Source organism: Anticarsia gemmatalis, chromosome 19 (assembly GCF_050436995.1).
Source record: "Anticarsia gemmatalis isolate Benzon Research Colony breed Stoneville strain chromosome 19, ilAntGemm2 primary, whole genome shotgun sequence".
In the NCBI taxonomy this organism is placed as follows: domain Eukaryota; kingdom Metazoa; phylum Arthropoda; class Insecta; order Lepidoptera; family Erebidae; genus Anticarsia; species Anticarsia gemmatalis.
Window position 1 is genome coordinate 3,643,916 of NC_134763.1, and position 19,935 is coordinate 3,663,850.

At 32.7% G+C, this 19,935-nt stretch overlaps 1 protein-coding gene across 1 annotated transcript; it reads left to right on the forward strand.

Moving 5' to 3' along the window:
* The first annotated feature begins 16,699 nt into the window (after positions 1-16,699).
* Positions 16,700-18,781, forward strand: LOC142981141 (putative serine hydrolase). Its single transcript, XM_076126836.1, has 3 exons — positions 16,700-17,125; positions 17,488-17,698; positions 17,976-18,781. The coding sequence occupies exons 1-3, from the start codon at positions 17,030-17,032 to the stop codon at positions 18,659-18,661; spliced, it is 993 nt and encodes a 330-aa protein (XP_075982951.1). The 5' UTR covers positions 16,700-17,029; the 3' UTR covers positions 18,662-18,781.
* Positions 18,782-19,935: the final 1,154 nt, after the last annotated feature.

Here is a 19,935-nt window from a genome sequence, read left to right on the forward strand (position 1 = left end):
AATATACAGATTTTTTTTCTGGCATCCAGTAGGTTAACACGTAGATAGTATCTGAATAATTTCTACAAAAGACTGATGTTTCCAATATAAAACTAATGGCTCAGATAGATGCTTTCCATATTATTTGCCAAAACGAAACATCATCCGGCGAACAAAATTTAACCATGATAGAAAAATCTACCTCAAGAACGTTAAATAACAAGGGAGTAAATTCTCATTGGATTCCTAAGAATATTATTATAAATCCTTCTTTATTAACAGTTGAAATATAAAACAACGCGAAGCGCGAAGTTCTTCGATTCGATTAAGTTTTGTCAGCCATCGTGAGTTGTTCTGTGAACTTCGACGATGAGGCGGCTATTAGCGGTTTATCGTGGAAATACAATTTCAAAAGAACTAAATAAAGTTGTTCAGTATAACTATGATCTAATTACGAGAAAATAAAACGATCGTTTCTGTATTAAAGTGTTTTTTTTTTCATTAACATTACCATTTGCATAACTATATCATTACTCATGATTGCAGTAGTTTCAGACTACCGGACGTTCCGGACGTAAAAGAAAAATAATTTCGAAATAGAGTGTATTCTATTTTGTGTAAAATTGTCGTATGTACGTAAAACGAAGAGAGTATAAACGTGAGGGAGGTTAGTGAGGTGTTTTGTATAAGGATTGAGGTGAGTCGACGGTCGTCGTGTCGGACATTGGTTCACATCCCGTGCCCCCGACGTACACGTGACACGCTTACTTTATAACATGCCTCTAGCTAACGCCGAGGTGCAAAATCTTTGAACTGCTTGGTACCAAGCTAATATGATGAGTTATTCATAGGTGATATGTAATAACAATGATGAGCTTTGAAGCATAGATTCCCGATCGGATTTTTCTACGTCTGCGTCTTATCTACTCCGTAAGTACACTGCTACTACACTGTAAAAATTAGGTACCCTGAATTAGATTTAAATATGAACGATAGTTTCCAAGAAAATTTGTTTTAGGTTTAGTTTAGTATGTTACAGGGCGTTAAGTGAGAAATCCCAGCGGATGCTGTTACCTCCACGTAAATGTCGTACGTATCTCTTCATGAAAAATGTTAACTCATTCAGAAACAAAATACCAATAGAATTACCTACAAGTAACACTGATTTTACCTTCTCGTAACCCAATAATCTTGAAATAACATGTTAAATCAAAAGTAGCTTCTTCAGATAATAATCCCAGTCGGAGCAACCAAAAGATCCCAAAAGCTTATAAAAACATTATAATAGAAGAGAAAATATCGAGTGTAATAACATTTTATTGAAAGTGCCTAAACAAGTTTGTGGGTCGACGACATCGTATAGTATTGGCATCTGGAGAAATTGTATTTCTTAAACTATATTTGGTACAATAACATAAAATGAGGAAGGACTTATACCAAGGCCTTGACTTTAGTGGTATTTGAGAATGTTTTGTGTCACTGGCGTACAATGAGGCTGACAGTAATACTAGAATACCATCGTCATCGTTTCCAGAGTTCGGTACTCGAAAAATTTACCTTTTTGACAAACTGATGTAGCCAATGTTAAGGCGAGGCAAATCAGACTAAAAGAAGTATGTAGTTAATTTGTGAAAAAGTAGGCAAAATAAACAAAATTGGTCATCGTGGCAATTTAATTGCTTTTGTACTTACTATATTGTATAGTATGTCATTACAATACATTAAAATTGAACATTATAGAAACTTTCAGTCTCATACAAAAGTTTCCATATTGCTTTTATGACTAACATTAACATGAAATATTGAGTTAATTACTCTTTAGTTTAATTTAATCACAAGCAATATGAGCGGCCCATGCAAACTCCGATATTATTAAAGTTTCAGTAAGTAATATGACAGGCGTGATATAAAATAAACTTTATCAGAAGTTTGTTTCACAAATGGCAAGTTAACGTGGTGAAAATCGCACAGCACCGCCGCCGCGCCGGTGTCATCCAATCTCTATAAATATCACGTTGAAAAGAATCGATCAAAGGTTTATAAAAGTTTTGTTCGTTTATTCCAAGTTATGAGCCCTCTTGCTATATTTTTGTAAAAAAGGAATATAAAGGTTACCTCATTTTTTTTTAATTTAATATTTGCGACTCTACACCAAAAACACATTTAATTTTCTTGAATGTTGTCTTTTGTTGACATTAAATTGTCTTATTATTATGATATTTTTGTGGTGACCTTTGTCAGTTTTAAACTAAGCTAACAATTGCATGAATTGATTGAATCAAAGAGTAAATCTGTATAAATATTTTCTAGTTAAATGAAATAATCGGATAAAAGAAAAATAAAACTTAGTAAATTTGTAAGTCTATTAGTTTTCTGAAGAAGATACGTGATCTATTTACCACAAAGTAGAAAGTGGCCGCTTTGAAGTCTAAAGACTTAAATTTTGCTGAGGTCGGGAACTTTTTCAATTAAGCATGCCGCTTAACTACAAGAACGTTAACAGACCTTGTGGGAAGTTCTCCTTTGAGAATTCCTACATTCCCGCCTTCCTAATAAAAATACCGACAAACACGTAGTGTGTTGTATACTATATACTAGTAGGTATATACTAAGTATAGTTGTCTAGCTTCAACGTACTCCGGCAACTGAGAGAGAATTACACGAAATGTGCGTCTGTAAACGTTCAAGTAAGATCTGACCTCGAATACCGCCAATGCGGGTTTCTGAACTCGTAAAATTGTAATGAAGTCACGTTTGTACGTACAATATCTCTGAATAAAACATTATCATCTATCGTGAAGTGACGTATACAGTTTAATACTAAATAGTTGAGCAACAGTATTACAAACACACCCTTTTTATACGTAAACTAATCGAAAGTGCCTATTTATTACAAGTCAGTTGCTAACTTGTGTATTCGTATAGACTACTCAAATGCAAAGAACGGGCTATTGGCCATTAAGTTTACTTACCTCTAACTTCAGCCGGTCGTCCTCAAAACGAGCGTGAGAGTAAAACCAAATAAATCATAGTATCTTTCTCTTTTGAGAAATTTAGAATGTCGGATTAGGACACTCTAACTTGATATGAATTGTCGCTGAAATTATCTGTAAAGAAACACCTGATATATTTAATTAAGGTTAAATAATTTGGATACAAAATGGAATTCCTAACTAAAAGTAAAATAGTCGCGCTCCGTCGGAGTTCAGTGCCACTAACAAATAGTCAAATGTAGATTCCATCGTTGTTCCAACGTGTTTCGTTTTTTTACGTCACGAACTGACGCAACCCGACGCTCCAGACAAATTGCTGCGGTTTTATACGATAAGCCTTACCGACAAAAACATAGAAAAATATTTGATTCAAATATGCACTGGAAAAGAATTTAGCAAAATGAAACATTGTGTTTAAAAAATGATCCCATCCATAACCTATTAATTTTACTTCTTACATGTTCAAAGACATACATACCCATAATATAATTTACTTTCAGAACTGAAGATTATGAAATAACTCACATTGTATAATTATGTTATTTATATATTTTTAGAAGAAAATTGCGCGCGGCCGAGTAAATACGTAGGTAATTAAAATTATTTTTTTATTTTTTTTCTGCAGCACAGCAAATTTAAAAGAGGAATAATTTAGTTGTTTGTAAATATATTTATATATTACATAATATTTTTTTCTATGATAATGGGATAATTTAGCAAAATAATTTATCTCCGAAAAGCAAAAGAAAAGAGGACGATACATTTTATAAATTACATTAAAAAATAAATAAATGTAGAGATTAAAAAATATCAGACCGCATTATGAGAAAAAATTAACTGAGGACATTAAATTGAAGAAAAAAAGCCATTTAAAAACAAAACATTATGGCATCCTAATTCTTTGGCATCATAATGGCCAGTATTGTTTACAAACCACACAGAATGTTTGAACTTTTCTTGTAATAATAAAAAATCTAATCGATCAACTAGGTAAGTAGTCTAAGTAATAGGCAGTTAAACATTAATAGGTAGGTACTAGACCTACCTATTAATGTTCATGCCACATTTTTAATGCATTTAATTAATTACATCATAATGTACTTCTGTTTATAATAAATAAATAAAAACAGGTCAATACAGATAATGTGCAAATAATAAAAATATCATTTTTAATTATGTTACTAATATCTTTCTTCATTCACACTAATACTGAAATATCTGGGTGAGCAATAAATAGCAATGTGACAGTATAATTATGTGGCAGTTTACCCACAGCCATACCGCACTGCGGCACCCTCGTGAGACCCTTTGTAACTACGAAAAATAATAAGCTATCCATTTATACACTTATGATAAACTAATATTTTTCCTCAATAACTAATGATTTACGTTATCGTTTCCAGCGGAATCTTCGCTACATATTGAGAAGAATATGACTAAGCTACTAGCTTAAACTCATACAAAAAAATTGACGCTATTGAATAGATAAACTACCGATAAATGTACTCAAGAGTAGTAGAATAAGAGTCGTGTTCGTTTTCAAATTTGAATACAAAATTAAATGTTAAGTCTCAAGTCATGAATTATGCAACGACGCTTGCTAGTTTTACAAAACAAACTCTTTATTCCTTTAATATATTTTCTAAGCTTGAATAAAAGCGTAATCTTTGTTAATCGTGTTCTAATAGCGAGTGTTTCAAAGGATTTAGGAATTCTAAGAAAGAATGCCTGAGGATTTTCTTTGGAGCTCTTTCACAGTTCCCAGAACATGTCTTATTAGAAAACTTTTATCTTAAGTGGGATATGACAACATGATGTAAATCATTGTTGTTGTAAAATTTGAACAACAAAACTAATTAAGCATTAATTATACAAATGCAAAACGAAACAATTTTTTTATGTCTAAAAGACAATTTGACCCCGTTATGTGAACTGTTTGGTTAGCTAATACAATTAATATGAAATTAAAGTATTTTTTCTATAGAATTATTTTTAATCATTAATTGGCAAATTGGCAAATATTAAAATAACAGTGCTTTAGTGCGCCCTGCAGGACCTGTTCCTGCAATCGACTTTAAATATCAAACTCTCGATACTCGACAAAACCTTCTGTGGAGAATAGCGCTACTGAAAACTGTTAATGAAACAAACTTAAATAACATGGTCAACATATTTTGCTGAAATCTTTCAGAAATAACAATAGTAAACATGTGTAACGAAAAACAATAAATCCTGTAAAGTACAATAGGAGTAACAATGAGTATGTACGTCACACGGAACACTGAAGGTAGTATCCGCCCCATTGTTGGTGTAATGAACGCAGCTCGGCGCCGGTGTAGCGAGCGATGTAGCGCTTCATCATCTATGTGCGATTGATGTGAAACTTGCACTATTGATACACCGTCCGTGATACATGTTGACCGTTTTCATCTTTGAATTTGTTGTGACTCAAAAATCTGTGACAGCAGGTAACTCTTAAGCTTTTTAAGCACAGCAACAGCAACACCCATCGAGAGTTTTTAGTAAAAAATATAAAACTTAAGACTCCTGATTCTCTACCACTATCGAGTATGGACTACCAGCTAGCTATCGAGATATATCGAACAAAATCCTGATCAACACTTCTAACGGATACGTAGGAACTATTTCTGCAGTTCCGACTGTAGAGAATCGTGCTACCTGGCTATGCCATACTCTAAAAGTATGTAAGTAAAGTAATTATAATCACTCAAAACGAATTACTTATTTTCTTAAAAAATAAATTACTCGCGTGTTTTAGTGCAACACAAGTTACCTGACATTCGAAATAAGTTCTAAATAATTATTATAGTACTTAATAGAGATGCTTACGGTACATATCTAATCTTTGCATTGTATGGTAAAGTATGCGCGTAGATGAAGTTTCATACTTTCCCATCTATCGGGATTACAGTTTGTACAGTGTGTGTGTATGCTGTAGGATTGTCTGTATTGAGTGGCTCGTTATACACCGCGTCACGAACAACAATGCAAGTTTGGCTTTGAACCAAATATTGGTACACAAGTACATATTTGTTCTTAAGAAAATAGAAGCTACAAACACTAATAAAAACCTTTGAGTTTAGATAACTGAAAGATGGTCCAAATAAACAAAACTTTTTTTCTCGAACCAATCATCTACTACAAAGTAGATGTTTCCGTTGTAACTAGGAATCAGAAAAATCTTTATCTACTATCTTATTGATTTAATTTACTTATGTCTGAGAACTTGAAACGAAATTATTGAAAAAAAAAGCTCCTTGTTGATGAACTATGTACCACATCTATACTAATACTAATATTATAAAGCTGAAGAGTTTGTTTGTTTGTTTGTTTGTTTGAACGCGCTAATCTCAGGAACTACTGGTCCGATTTGAAAAATTCTTACAGTGTTAGATTGCCCATTTATCGAGGAAGGTTATAGGCTATATATCATCACGCTACAACCAATAGGAACAGAGTAGCAATAAAGCGTGAGTATTTTACTCAGTCCTCGAGTTAGCGTATCAATTATATCTTCTTTCTGAATTGTAAACTCGAATGAAGCATTTTATTCATGTCATATCCGTTACAGAGGATCGTAAATTTTCTATATTATTAATTGGCAATGTAGATAATTGGCAGGTTACTTTGACTCTACGGGAATTCAAAAACGGACCTCAAAACTAAGCATATTGACATTATTATCATTGTGCACAAATATCATATGAAGATATTTGTTCATGGTCAACAATTCAAGTAATATATGCGTACAACACGGTGACTGTGTTAATATCGGACGCAGGAAAAGTAAGGTGAATAACTATAAATAGCATTTGACAAATATCTGACGTAGATAATAAGTAATGCTCTAAAATAAAACGTCATGATCTCGCATATCATATACTAGCTGACCCGCGCAACTTCGCTTGCGTCACATAAGAGAGAATGGGTCATTATTATCCCCGTTTTTGTAACATTTTTCACTGGTGCTCTGCTCCTATTGGTCGTAGCGTGATGATATATAACCTAAAGCCTTCCTCGATAAATGGACTATCCAACAATGAAAAAATTTTTCAAATCGGACCCGCAGTTCCTGAGATTAGCGCGTTCAAACAAACAAACAATCAAACAAACAAACTCTTCAGCTTTATAATATTAGTATAGATTTTGTATAAAGACGACTCATGCGTATTTCCCTAACCGGTTTAGCAACAAAGGTCAAACATATTATAATTATTATTCATCAATGTATGTGCATAATGTATTTCTGTATAATATTTATCATAAGTTAATTTGTACTATCCCGGCGTATGTTTTAGTTCTTTCCCAAATCCTACATTATTGCCTGAAATGGATTTGCGTCATATGTATTTCAAATTGATATGACCGGTATTTACGTAAAGCTGTTTTATGTTTATTTTATAAATAAATAACCAGTTTATTTTTATTATTTTTAAAATATTGAATGTATTTTTGTTATTTTCAGCTAGACCAATAGGGAAAACTTTAAAGCGTAAAACTCAAGGGAAAGGTCTCATTTTTATCCCGGGTAGGAAAACTTTTTAGAATAAATAACTACTTAAACCTCTGTTCATTTTGAGATAAGTGTCATTGTGTGCAAAAACGATGAAATATCTTACTTGACGGTAATATATTTAACAAAATTTATGATCATTTAACTAAAAATACTTTCCAATCTCATAACAAAATAACCGAAAATTTCCATTATCATAGCAAACCGCGGTATAAAAAGGGTGAATTGTAACGGTCTTATATTAGTTAACTTGTATTTACGCTGCAAAGGTTTATTTTATTTTGACGAATATCAGAAACCAAATTATTATTTATACACATATAATTACGTTATGTAAATAGAGTCAACGTCAAAAAATTATTCTGATAACATTTTAATACAGTTGTATAATATTTTACAATTAAAATAAAAACAATATATTCAACATTAGCGTGCAACTTAATCAGAATGTGAGAAATAGCAATAAATACGGAGCAAGGAAGGAATTTCCTCACTACGGACTGTCTCTATAATTTCATTTATTGCGTTCCTCCGGTGTTGATTAACGATTGCGGTCCATTTCGTGATTGCTCGCCATAACTTAATGAACACAGAACGCGTTGCTTGGCTTTGAATTAATAATTCCTAGTGTTGCAGATTGAGACAAATTACTTTACAATAAATAAAATTATTGTGATTAATTAACAGGTCAAAGTATGACTATAAACTTAAAGTGTACGGAAAATGCAACTTATTCGCATAGTAAACAAAGAACTAAATGAGTCCAATATTGGGAACGATTAATTGTCTTCGAAGTTGAGGAATGATGTACTAAATTCCTTTAATAACTAACCTCAATTCGCTCTTCGCTCGACTTCGCTCGTACATATACAAATTGTAATCCGAAAATGCATGTCAGTTAATGCACGGTCCTACTATATCATAAAAGAAAAGCATAGCCAGAATATTCCAATAATTGCCGTTACAACATTTTTAATTGAAATCGATGTGAGTATAATTGTTGCTAGAGACTCATTCGCCCTTCTGTTTCAGACGTACTGTAGGTAGATGTAAATTGTTTCAACAACACTTATTTATTTACGAACTTGTGCCTGTGAATACTGTTAACTTATCAACAGGCTTGATGTAATCTTCAGAGCTTTCGTTGGGATAACGAATGCCGCAGAATAATTTACATTGTGGTTGCGGTAAACCTCAAGGAAACTCTCAGACTGTCGGTGGCGGCTCTTATCTACAAATACAATGTCTGCCAAATGAGAGAGGTTTTGTAGTTTGGTTTATATAACTTGACAATATTCGCTGCTAATTTTCCTCTAAAGATTTATGTTAACGCAAAAATAAAGTTTGTTTTAAACATCATAATTTATGTGTCTTTTTGCTTTAGAGTAGTTTCGCCATTCTAGATATATTATCTGTAGAATGTAAACTGTAGTTTAAATTCTAAATATTGAGGTAAATTTTGAAACTAGAAGACTATAAAAATTAAATATTTTAAAATTAAAATGCATTCGTTTGTTTACTCGTTCTTTATTGTGTAGTTTACATTTTACAAATGAAGAATAAAATGAATAAATAGGTAATACGCACCGCGCTAATGAGTTTTAAGCAGTAAAAGAGGTCGTGACCTCATTCAGTAACGATGATGGATCACGATCATTAAAGCGCAATAACTGAACACCTCACCATGCGCTTGACATACCTTACAAACATACACATAAAAAGTATGGATTGTTTTTTTTGTCTTATTCTGTGTCCTACAATGGCAAAGGCTTTTCCTAAGGAATTATACTTTATTATATACTACTAGTGGACCCGAAAGACGTTGTCCTGTCTACACGTTACTAATAAATTAAAAATTAATTAAAAAAACATTGTCCCGCGGACAAAATTGTGAATCTAAACCATTCTCAGATCCCCTTGAAAACACACAAAAAAAATCATCAAAATCGGTCCAATCGTTTAAGAGAAGTTCAGTGACATACACACTTACAGAAGAATTATATATATAAAGATTAATCGTAATTAGTTAATTTGAACGGTAAAAAGAGTTCCTACCAAAGTGTACAGTAGTTGTATTACACTTTTGTTTTTTTATTGTTAATTAATTCAATAAAATTGTTGTTGATGACGCAATTGTAGTAAATAATATTGTATTTATTTTTTCCTACTAGAATTATTAAATGGTAATATTTTTTAGTAACACTTTTTTAATTACATGCAAACAAAAGAAAAATATTATTATGCTATTTGTCTTGAATATTGAAGCCAACAAGATTAGAAATTATTTGCCTGAGGTTCTACTTGGTGATTATGAGCTGAAATCATTTAGTTTAGCGCAACTTATTTTTAATAAAATCATTAACTGCACGTTTGGCGCAGTGGTTTAAGCGGTCACCTCGCCGCAACAACCGGAGCGCCGCGTGTGGTGGGTTCGAATCCCACCCGGGACAAATCTTTGTGTGATGAGCACGAGTATTTGTTCTGAGCCTGGCTGTTAATGTATCTATATAAGTATGTATTTAGAAGTATATAAGTATGTTTATTAGTTATTTGGTTACCATAGTACAAGCTCTGCTTAGTTTGGAATCAAATGACCGTGTGTGAGTTGTCCAATCATATTTATTATTATTTACTATTATTATTAGAAGATACATTGCACAAAAGTTTTAAAACGTGAAATTTCACAATGTATTAATCAATCAAAGATATCTTGATAGAAGCGAAGAGACGTTCAGGTGGACAAGGATTAACGTTAGAGGCTAAAAATCTAACTTTGATTGTACTGTACCGCCAAGGCACAATCACACCGAACAGTCTTAAAGACATTATTACGCGTTCTATTAATATTGTTTAATGTTATGTTGAATTATGTAACCAGACACAATTTTTTAGCAAGTTCGTGGTATTTAGAGAACTGGCCATAGCAACACATTTTGTTTAACTTAAATACAACAAACAAATTGTATACTTAACTATATTTTAAACGATTGATGAAAATGATGATAAAATATACGAGAACATTATAATTTGAAGCCTACTAAAGTTTAGGACTTTGTTACGCTATAGTGTAAAACTTACCAATGATTGGTCTTGCCGATCACGTGTGTCGGGTGATAAGGGACGTGAATGTTGGACATCATTACTGCCCACCTGAAACCTTCCACAGCGCATTACTGACGCGCCTCACGACTATCCACCCTACATTAACGCGACGTTTCTTTGCGTTCGCGTAAATCGGTTATTAGTTTTCAAACAGTGACGATTCTCGATAAAGATGACATTTCTAACTAAGTGTATTATTGCTGAAGAACTGACGACATTATTGTAATTGGGAGTCACTTTGTACATTAAAAGTAATTTAAAGTACTAAGTAGTAAGTAGCTCAATTACTTTATAATTAATTATTGTTAGTCAAATTTCCAATAAAATTGTCGCCGTCGAGGCCGCTATATGTTTACAACAAAAATATCTTTGAAAGTTTAGTAGCAGGGCTTCTCAGGCTGCAGGCTAAATTTATCCTGTGATAATCTAAGACTCTATCACCCTTATGACCTAGTAAGCCAACGACATTCAACACAAGTCTCGTTTAGGTCAAAGAGTTTACTTCAAAGGACTCCTATAAAAAAATCATGACACTATTTTGCGTAGGTGGGAAAACGCAAACAGACCATACGCAACAGGTACGAAGAACACTTACGATGTTACTTCAGACGTTTTAAATTGTGGTCAATGAGTAATATGATCGGTCAGTTTTCCCAACTGTCAGTAGTAAGATAGTCTTCCTGTATACGAAGACTGTAAAACTGGAGTATCGCAAGAAGAAATACGTGGTAGGTCTACTCTTCATAATATCTCTATATTAAACCCTCATTTTCACTTTTCTCCTTACACCTGTCTAGAATTTAGATCTAAAAACAGTTCATGGGTACGTGAGCGGAGTCGTGCGGTTCATTAAAATAATTAAGGTAATTCGTTCTATAAATTTTATTTCAAACCAAAAGAGGTAATAAAGCGCAATATTTATGATTCACCTTGTAATGAAGTATGACCGTTTATAAAATATTAAACCTATCATTATTCATTCAATATCATATACAAATGTTCGAATTTGCGTTAAATGACTAAAATTTTAAATTAGGTAGTAATGACTAAAACATGGCCAATGACCATAAACGTATATCGAGTAACTAGCAATACTTGTTTAAACCTGGGGTTAGGCTCGTTGTATAATAATATCGGTGATAATCCAAATCAAAAGCTCTTTGCGGCTAAAACAATTTTGGTTACAGGATAACTATTACTACGAGTCTCATAGAAGAGACTACGTTCTGTATAAAAAAAAATCCTTTACAAAAACTGTATAACCTATTTGAAAATATGACCATAAAATCGAGTTTGAGGTTTTCATGGTGACATCAATTCACTCAATTCGATGAAATGTTTTGTGATGTTAAGTTTCATTATTTAACCAATACAATTGACAGAGAAACAAACAAACTGCTTTTGCATTTAGCTGTAAAATTACAGAATGAAATATGACGTATAACTTAGGTTAGTATTTAATTGTGGTACAATTAATATAATTGTATTATCATTGTGACTGTACAGTTTAACCGCAGTGAGAGATAGTAACCAGTCCTTGTGGGTACAACGCGTCATTAAGTTTTTTAGTACTTTTGTTAAAGGTGTTTTTATTTGTTCGTCTGACCAGAATACCTCGTAATGCTATTTGATGACAAATGTATGTTCTGAGAAAATTAAATGTAAAGCGACGGTAATTGAAATCAAAACACAATTACGACCTGGCAGGCTATCGCATATATTATCTCATTTGACCACTATCTGAAAGCCACTACGCTGTAGGTACATTGTTTTCTCCCTTAGATTATAGTGATTAACACGTTACATGAAAGCAGTAGGTAATGTACTGAATGGTGACCATAAATTTGAAGTAGACTAGATGGGACGTATCTATCGATGCATCTGCATAGGCGCGTTTATGTGTATATGTATATGCAAGCTGCCCGTACTTATAAAATGCATTTTGTTTTCAAGTAGTTGTGATGACGCCTGTGTAACATATCCTCTCAAACTATCGTTAGTTATTATATCAAGACCCTCTATCTTTATCCCTCTATATTTTATGCAAGGATTTTTGCCATTTCAAAGAATCCAGACAGTTTCCTTATTAGTTCCATACAAGGTATATTTCAGTGTGTGATTCCATTGAATTAATTACAATATTACAATAAGAAAAGATAAATTTTATGTCGCGTGGACAGAAAGCCGGACGTCACCGCGTCGGCAACATGTTTAACGAAATTCTGTGATGACGTAAATATTGCTCACAATAAGTTAGTCAGAAGTAAGAGGAAATACCTCTACGCGTGGTTGTGACGCGGTGACCTTTGACTAAATATAATTTAATGTTATGTAAACCGAGTGTCAATGATTCATTCTACTCTTGGTTGTATACCTAAACATCGATTTAATTATGTTACTGTAAAAATGAAAGTGTTTGTTTGTTCTTATTTGGAATGAAAACGGCTCATCCGATTTAACAAATATGTACGGGGCAGTGTTGGGTCAATCAACTAATTTTTTCAATCAATTGATTAGTCATGACTAATTTAGTCATGAATTATTTAGTCATGATTGAATTAATCATGAGTAAAACTAATAATCATAATCATGATTAAATAAATTAGTCATCAATCATTTAATGATTAAATGACTGATGACTAATTTATTGTATTTTGTATGATGATTAGACTAAAAAAAATAATTCAGGTCACATAATTTTAGTTTAATTGAACACATCTATAGAACTATAACTGATCACCACCTTAAGTTGACTGAAAGAAGATAATTCCATTATTTATAAAATTTGATTTTCAAAACGCGTAGTTTTAAAAAGCAATTTAAATTATTTTAAACTAAATTAGCCCGAACTTATTTTTGCAAATGTGTACCTGTGTAAATTAAAAAAAAAATAACTGATTCTGTTGTAAAACTAGCTTTAATTAAAAATCTGTGATTAACAAATCAACAGTCATGGAACGTAGACTTGAAAAGCTTAGTTTTATTTAACTATTATTTTTAGTCATTAAAATTTTAGTCATGATTGAATAACTAACACTAACACTAATTAATCATCAATCACGACTCATGATTGAATTTTTTTAGTCATTATTCATTAGTCATGAATAAATAATTTAATCTTAATCATCAATCGTCAATCAAACTAAATTTTGCCCAACACTGGTACGGGGTGATAAATTGATACATACACTATTACTTTGTACATTTATAAATGTATAAAACTAAAATTGTAGTTTGGAATTCGACCAATCGATTCGATTTTTAGTAAGTATATTAACATCTTAGTGAAGTTTAAAAAAGTGGACTTTAATTAGACCAATGTTTCGCTGCTAAGGTTCAACATACGCAACTAGGACTTTGTACACACTTATTAGATGAAGCACAAACTCCACATAACAGTTCTTAATCATTAGTTTTTGAGAGCTAAGATCAAGGCTAGAGTAATTTTATGATCTAGTTATTTCATTTGCTTTTGCCTGTTCTATTAATATTGACGAGAGTCCAAAGGCTATGAAGTGTAATTTTGTTAACTGTTAATGGTCAATCATCGTACCTTAACTAACATGCCAAGTATTCACAAAAAATTTGAAAGATGCTGCGAAATAAAAGACTCATTTGCCAAAAAAGTTTCTACGACGCCCGTCAGAGGCGCTGATCATATTTTTATACGGGACTCGATAGTAGTAGAGAATGGAGCTATTGTAGCTCAATTCTCTATTACTATCGACTACCGACAACCGACCTGTCATCGAGAAATTTTGTATGAAAATCTGATCAGTGCTTCTGACGGACGTCGTAGAAAATGTATTGACAGTACATTCTAAATGTCAAAAGGAGAATGGGCACTTCTGGGCGGTCGGCGGCCATTAATGAAAGTAGTGTCAAATTAAAGTAATGATAACTAGGAACAACTTTTACTAAGAACGTTTCGTTGCAATCCTTTTAGGTAACAATATATTTACATGTAAATATAATAGAATTTCATAGAACATAATAACGATTATTTCGTGTCTGTGATGCATTGAACGTTGTGTAATAACGAACGTTACATCTTCTTATAAACAACAACCGTAACAATATGAATAGACAAAGAGCAGCATTCCAACGTATCACCGGCGATCAGCCTTTTTTCGACGATTTTACTAATCTGTCAGAAGATGATGATGATGTGTGAAGTGAAGTAAGCTCGTAGTTAGTATGCTATCTATCTATCTATTATATGGTTAACCTAGTGTCAAAGTTGTTCAAGCCACCCGAAAGGCCTTTAACATGGCTTAACGACTGTTATCTTAGTTGACAACAAACGGGACCGACATTTTACGTGCTCTCCGAAGCACAGAGACGCTCAGTTCAAATACCACTATGCGGTCACCCATCTATAGAATGACCGCGCCAACGCTGCTTAACCCACAGATCGTATACCGACCAGTGAGCGCAACTGGCTATGAACGCCTCGTTATTGAGCTGAGCATTCAAGACAGGCTTCTTCTAATAAGAAGAAGATCATGAACAACAGATAAGTCGTCTCAGTGAATAAGTTATAGAAGAGCAAGATGTTTACTTCTTACGATATTTATATATTTACTTGTTATGATAGTTCGAATATTAATAATGTCTATATTTGTATGCAATATAAGAAATAGTACTTTTTATTTAATCTCCGAATATAAGCCAAAATATGTTTTATACTATTAAAAGTGCTCAAATACAAAAATGTATTTTATTCGTCATATAAGTGCGTCGCGGCAATAAAACTTCTACATGGTAATTATAGGACTAAACTACATTAAAAAATACCAAAATAAAGTTTGGCCGCGGATCGCCCAGGCTCCATACTATTTTGCCCATTCTCCTTTCGACAGCTAGCCGGTTGTCGGTAGTCGATAGTGGTAGAGAATCGAGGTACAGGTTTTCATACAAAATTTCTCGATGACAAGCCGGTTGTCGGCAGTCGATAGTAGTAGAAAATTGAGCTCTGACCACTTCTGTCAGTGATTGTAGAAGTTCAGATAAATTTTTGTGCCTGATCCGCCTTGTATGCCTGATCCGCGTCGCACTTTGGTAAACTTCTCACCTAACGTTTCAGTCCCTTTGGTTGGCTGTTGCTTCTGGACACTCATCTAGTTACGCGTCGAATCCATCGCGCCTTTCTCGTATGGGCCTTCCCCGTCGCCGCCGAATAATTTGTGGCACCCATTTAAACAAAAATACAAATATTATATATTATTGTTTACAAAATACGAGAAAGTAAAATATGGTTATAGGAATATCTTACGTAATTGTTATTGTTGTGATGTGCTCTGACCCACCTGTACTTTTGTAGACCACAAAACACTAGTTGCACGTCAGTTGTAACTGTCATCGGAGTGACCTCTTACCTCATTCCTTTGATTATCCTTTATTGACATCTTTTATATTAATATTTTAATAACAAATTATTTGGCTCTTAATAAACATTATTAAACATGTCTTCGTCCGTCGCTTTCGTTATAAAGATGTCTTTAAATAAATGGCGTTTAAATTGAAAGACTTTTTTTAAAATAAAGCTGTAAACCAATTTTTATTCTGTAGTGTTTTTATGAGTCAAAAGATGTTGGTAATTCAGATTCATTTTAGATTGGCCAGTCTTATTTGCCGGTGACGTTTTAGCAATGACTTGGACCAGCTATAATATAATCTCAAATCAAATTTACACTTTTTAACAGCTTGAAGATCCTTAAATAATTTGTATAAAATATCTACGTTACTGCGTTCATGTTATTGGCGCGCGACTCCAGACTCAATCTAAGTCGCGTCGTTCGCTAGTTGAGTTACAAATCAATGTGTTAAATGTTACTTTAATTTTTAATTGTTTGCAAAATTATTTCATTTTGGATTTGTGAATTGATATTTTTATATATTTATAAAGTATTGGTGTGTCACGCGAGATGAAACTGAGCATCAGCATACAAAATGAAAAAAAGGTATCATGTTGGAAGATTTTTTTATTGCTAAAATATAAATCAAATGGACTGTGCGTCACATAGGAAAGTTAATGTATTACAATAAAAAGACAAACTTTTCCAATAGCAGTTTACCTGTGGACAAAGATTCACGTTTTCCCCATTCCCGTTAAATTGCTCGGTATTGTTTTACGAATAGTGCTACGTACAGTATATACAGAGCGCGTTCTTTTATTAGTTATTCATTCACGCTGCGTTATTGCGTTCACATGACGTGTTTTTAATAAATATTACATTATACAAATTCAAACAATTCATTGTATAATCATTTTACAACTTGTTTTATCATAATTAATCTTGAATATCTTAAAAAATATTATTCTGATTGTGAAGTTGAATAAGTTTAAAAACTACAAATAGGTGTAAATATTTGTGTTGTGTGAATATTCAATTTTATTTGTTTTTTGTATTATTAAATAATGGCTAAACGTTTGTTGTCTCATTTAATTAACAAACCAGACGCGCTAAAATTACAAGCACCTATATCAGTGGTCCGTAAAAAAATGCATACTATGGTAAGTAGTTGAACACATACGATCATTTTGTTTTAATTATATAAATTTAATTCGCCTCACCTGATACTACAGTTCTTTGGAAATCTGTAAAATAGTTTGTTTGAAATTCTTTGTATTCTTTCTCTACACAAAAAAACTCGATATTTGGGTACCTCATTTGTGATTCTTGAAGCCAAAGAGATTTTATTTCAAGTTCATACATCATAACATAATGCGAAAAGACTTTCTCCCCAACCTAATAATAACATGAACGCTTATGATGTTGAAACAAAATTTTTATTTACGAGTATCATCAAGATAAATAAGATAGTTAATCCTGTATAACCTTTTAACAGTTATTAATTTGGTTCTTAAATTTTCAGGTACCAACCAAAGAGATTCAGATACCAGTCAAATACGGTCACATTGCAGCCAAATTGTGGGGTAGTTCTGAAAATCGTCCAATAGTAGCGATACACGGCTGGCAAGACAACGCAGGTACCTGGGATAGACTGGCGCCGATGTTGACCGAACATTCCTCTATACTCGCCGTGGACTTGCCTGGACATGGATTATCGTCATGGTTTCCCGCCGGTAACTATCACTTATTGTTATTTTCTTAACACAGATTCTTGTTAATAAAATGTTCGTATAAAATGGCTTAAACATTTTCAAGAACAACTCCTGAGTTTATTAGCTAACAATTCCCTTATACTTTATTTGAGTTTATTGCTAAGAATTACGTCAAGAAATCAATGTCAAATCAAACTTTCAATGTCTAAATACAGAACGTAATAATTGCCTATCTCGAGGTAGACAATAACAATAAAGATTTGTAGTAGAGGTCAATTAATGTATTATTTACTTACAGGTATGATGTACAATCAGTGGGATATGGTGAAACTTATTCTACATCTCAAGGATTACTTCAAGTGGGACAAAGTTTCCATAATGTCTCACTCCATGGGTGCGCTGGCAGGACTACGATACGCCTGTTTGTTCCCCGACGATGTCGACTATTATATATCTTTAGACGGTCTCCTCAGCGAGAACTGCGACTTCGCAGAAATAAAGAAAATGTTTCCTGAATGGATGAAAAAAGGATTATTCACACAAGACCTTATAGATAAACAACCACCAGTCTACACGTTAGAAGAGATGACAACTATTTGGCACCACGGAACAAAACAATCAGTAGCATTGGAAAGTGCACATTACTTACTGAAGAGAGGTGCGAAACAGTCGGAACAAGATCCTACTAAGTACGCATTTTCACGCGACTTTAGGCTAAAATATGTATTATTAACTCCAGAACTAAAGGAATTTGCAGAAGATATCATGAGCCGGATAAAATGTCCAATGTTATATGTTAAAGCTTTAGACTCACCATATTCTGTTGACGAGTTTGCAGTCGAACTTCGAGATAAAATACTGAAAAAGCACGAACAGAGTGAGCTACACTTTGTTTCAGGAAAACATCACGTACATTTAAATAATCCTGAAAGAATGGCACCATTAATATTAGAGTTCTTAAAAAAAGTTAATGAAAAATCTTGACTTAGGCTAGGTAATGTATTTCGTTAATTTATTTAATGTCATATTTAAAAAATATTGTAAATATTTGGTTAAGTATTATCACATATCTTTAGTTACTTTAATTATAGAATGCTTTTAATTTTAAAATATTAGTTTTATTGGTCGTCTTACGGCTATACAATTACCTAACCCACTTACAAAGATTGTTCTTGAAGAGATGTACGTAATATAAACCACACTTGGCCAGCATGTCGAGCACTATAACGCCCTGTAGGTATACAAAACTCAGGTCATTGTGCTCGGTAAAGATTTAATAAGGAGCTAAAAAATATGTAAAATTTTAATTGTTCATGTAATTATTACTAATACAAAAAATTACGAGTATATTAGCCTAAATACAAGTGCAGCAACCACTCAGCGTGACCCTCAAAACATGAGCAGTTAAATAACTTACGTTGAATTATAAATTCGAGATATCATAAGTAGTTATAATGGGTCTTTAGCTACTTACATAGCAAACTTCATCGTAATCGGTTCAGTAGTATTCGCGTGAAAGAGAAAGAAACATCCATACATGCTCACAAACTTTCGCATTCATAATATTAGCAGGATAATTTATTGGTCTGAATCGAAAGACATGCTGCTTTAAAGAGGATCTTTTTGAATTACGCAGGATATGCAGCGGGAACCGATGTAATCTATTACTGTGTCAATAAAGTAATAAGTTCAGACGTTAAATGGACTGAATTCGAGCAAAGGATACATTTCGCTACTTCGGGGAAGAAAGGGCGTAAAAGCCATTTTTGGCCAAAATGAGTTAATAATGCAACTTTGTTTAGTTTTCGACGCTCTATCGATCTGTATATTTAAAATTTCGATATTCCCAAAAAAATGGCTTTTACCCCCATGATTTTTTTCTCACCAAAACCATTTTTATTAAAAAAAATTGTCGTATATGACATTATTTAATTATTTCAAATTAATAAGGGCGTATCACCATAGTATGAAAGAATATTTGGTCGTAAATACAATATTTATTACGTATAAATTAACGAAAATTGATAAAATAGTATAAAATAATGGTATGTTTGTAATTTATTCTACTAGGTAGGTATTGGTGTATTAAATAAATAAATTTAGTTAAGATGCAAATCAGTTTTATTCATTCATAAATCAAATCAAATTGACAATAATTAGTAATCTTCTCTTTTTTCTATTTCCTTTTCTGTTTTTTGTTTCGTTTTCTTACTTTTTATTAGATGATAGTAATTATTTATCACAGTTAATTAGGATTT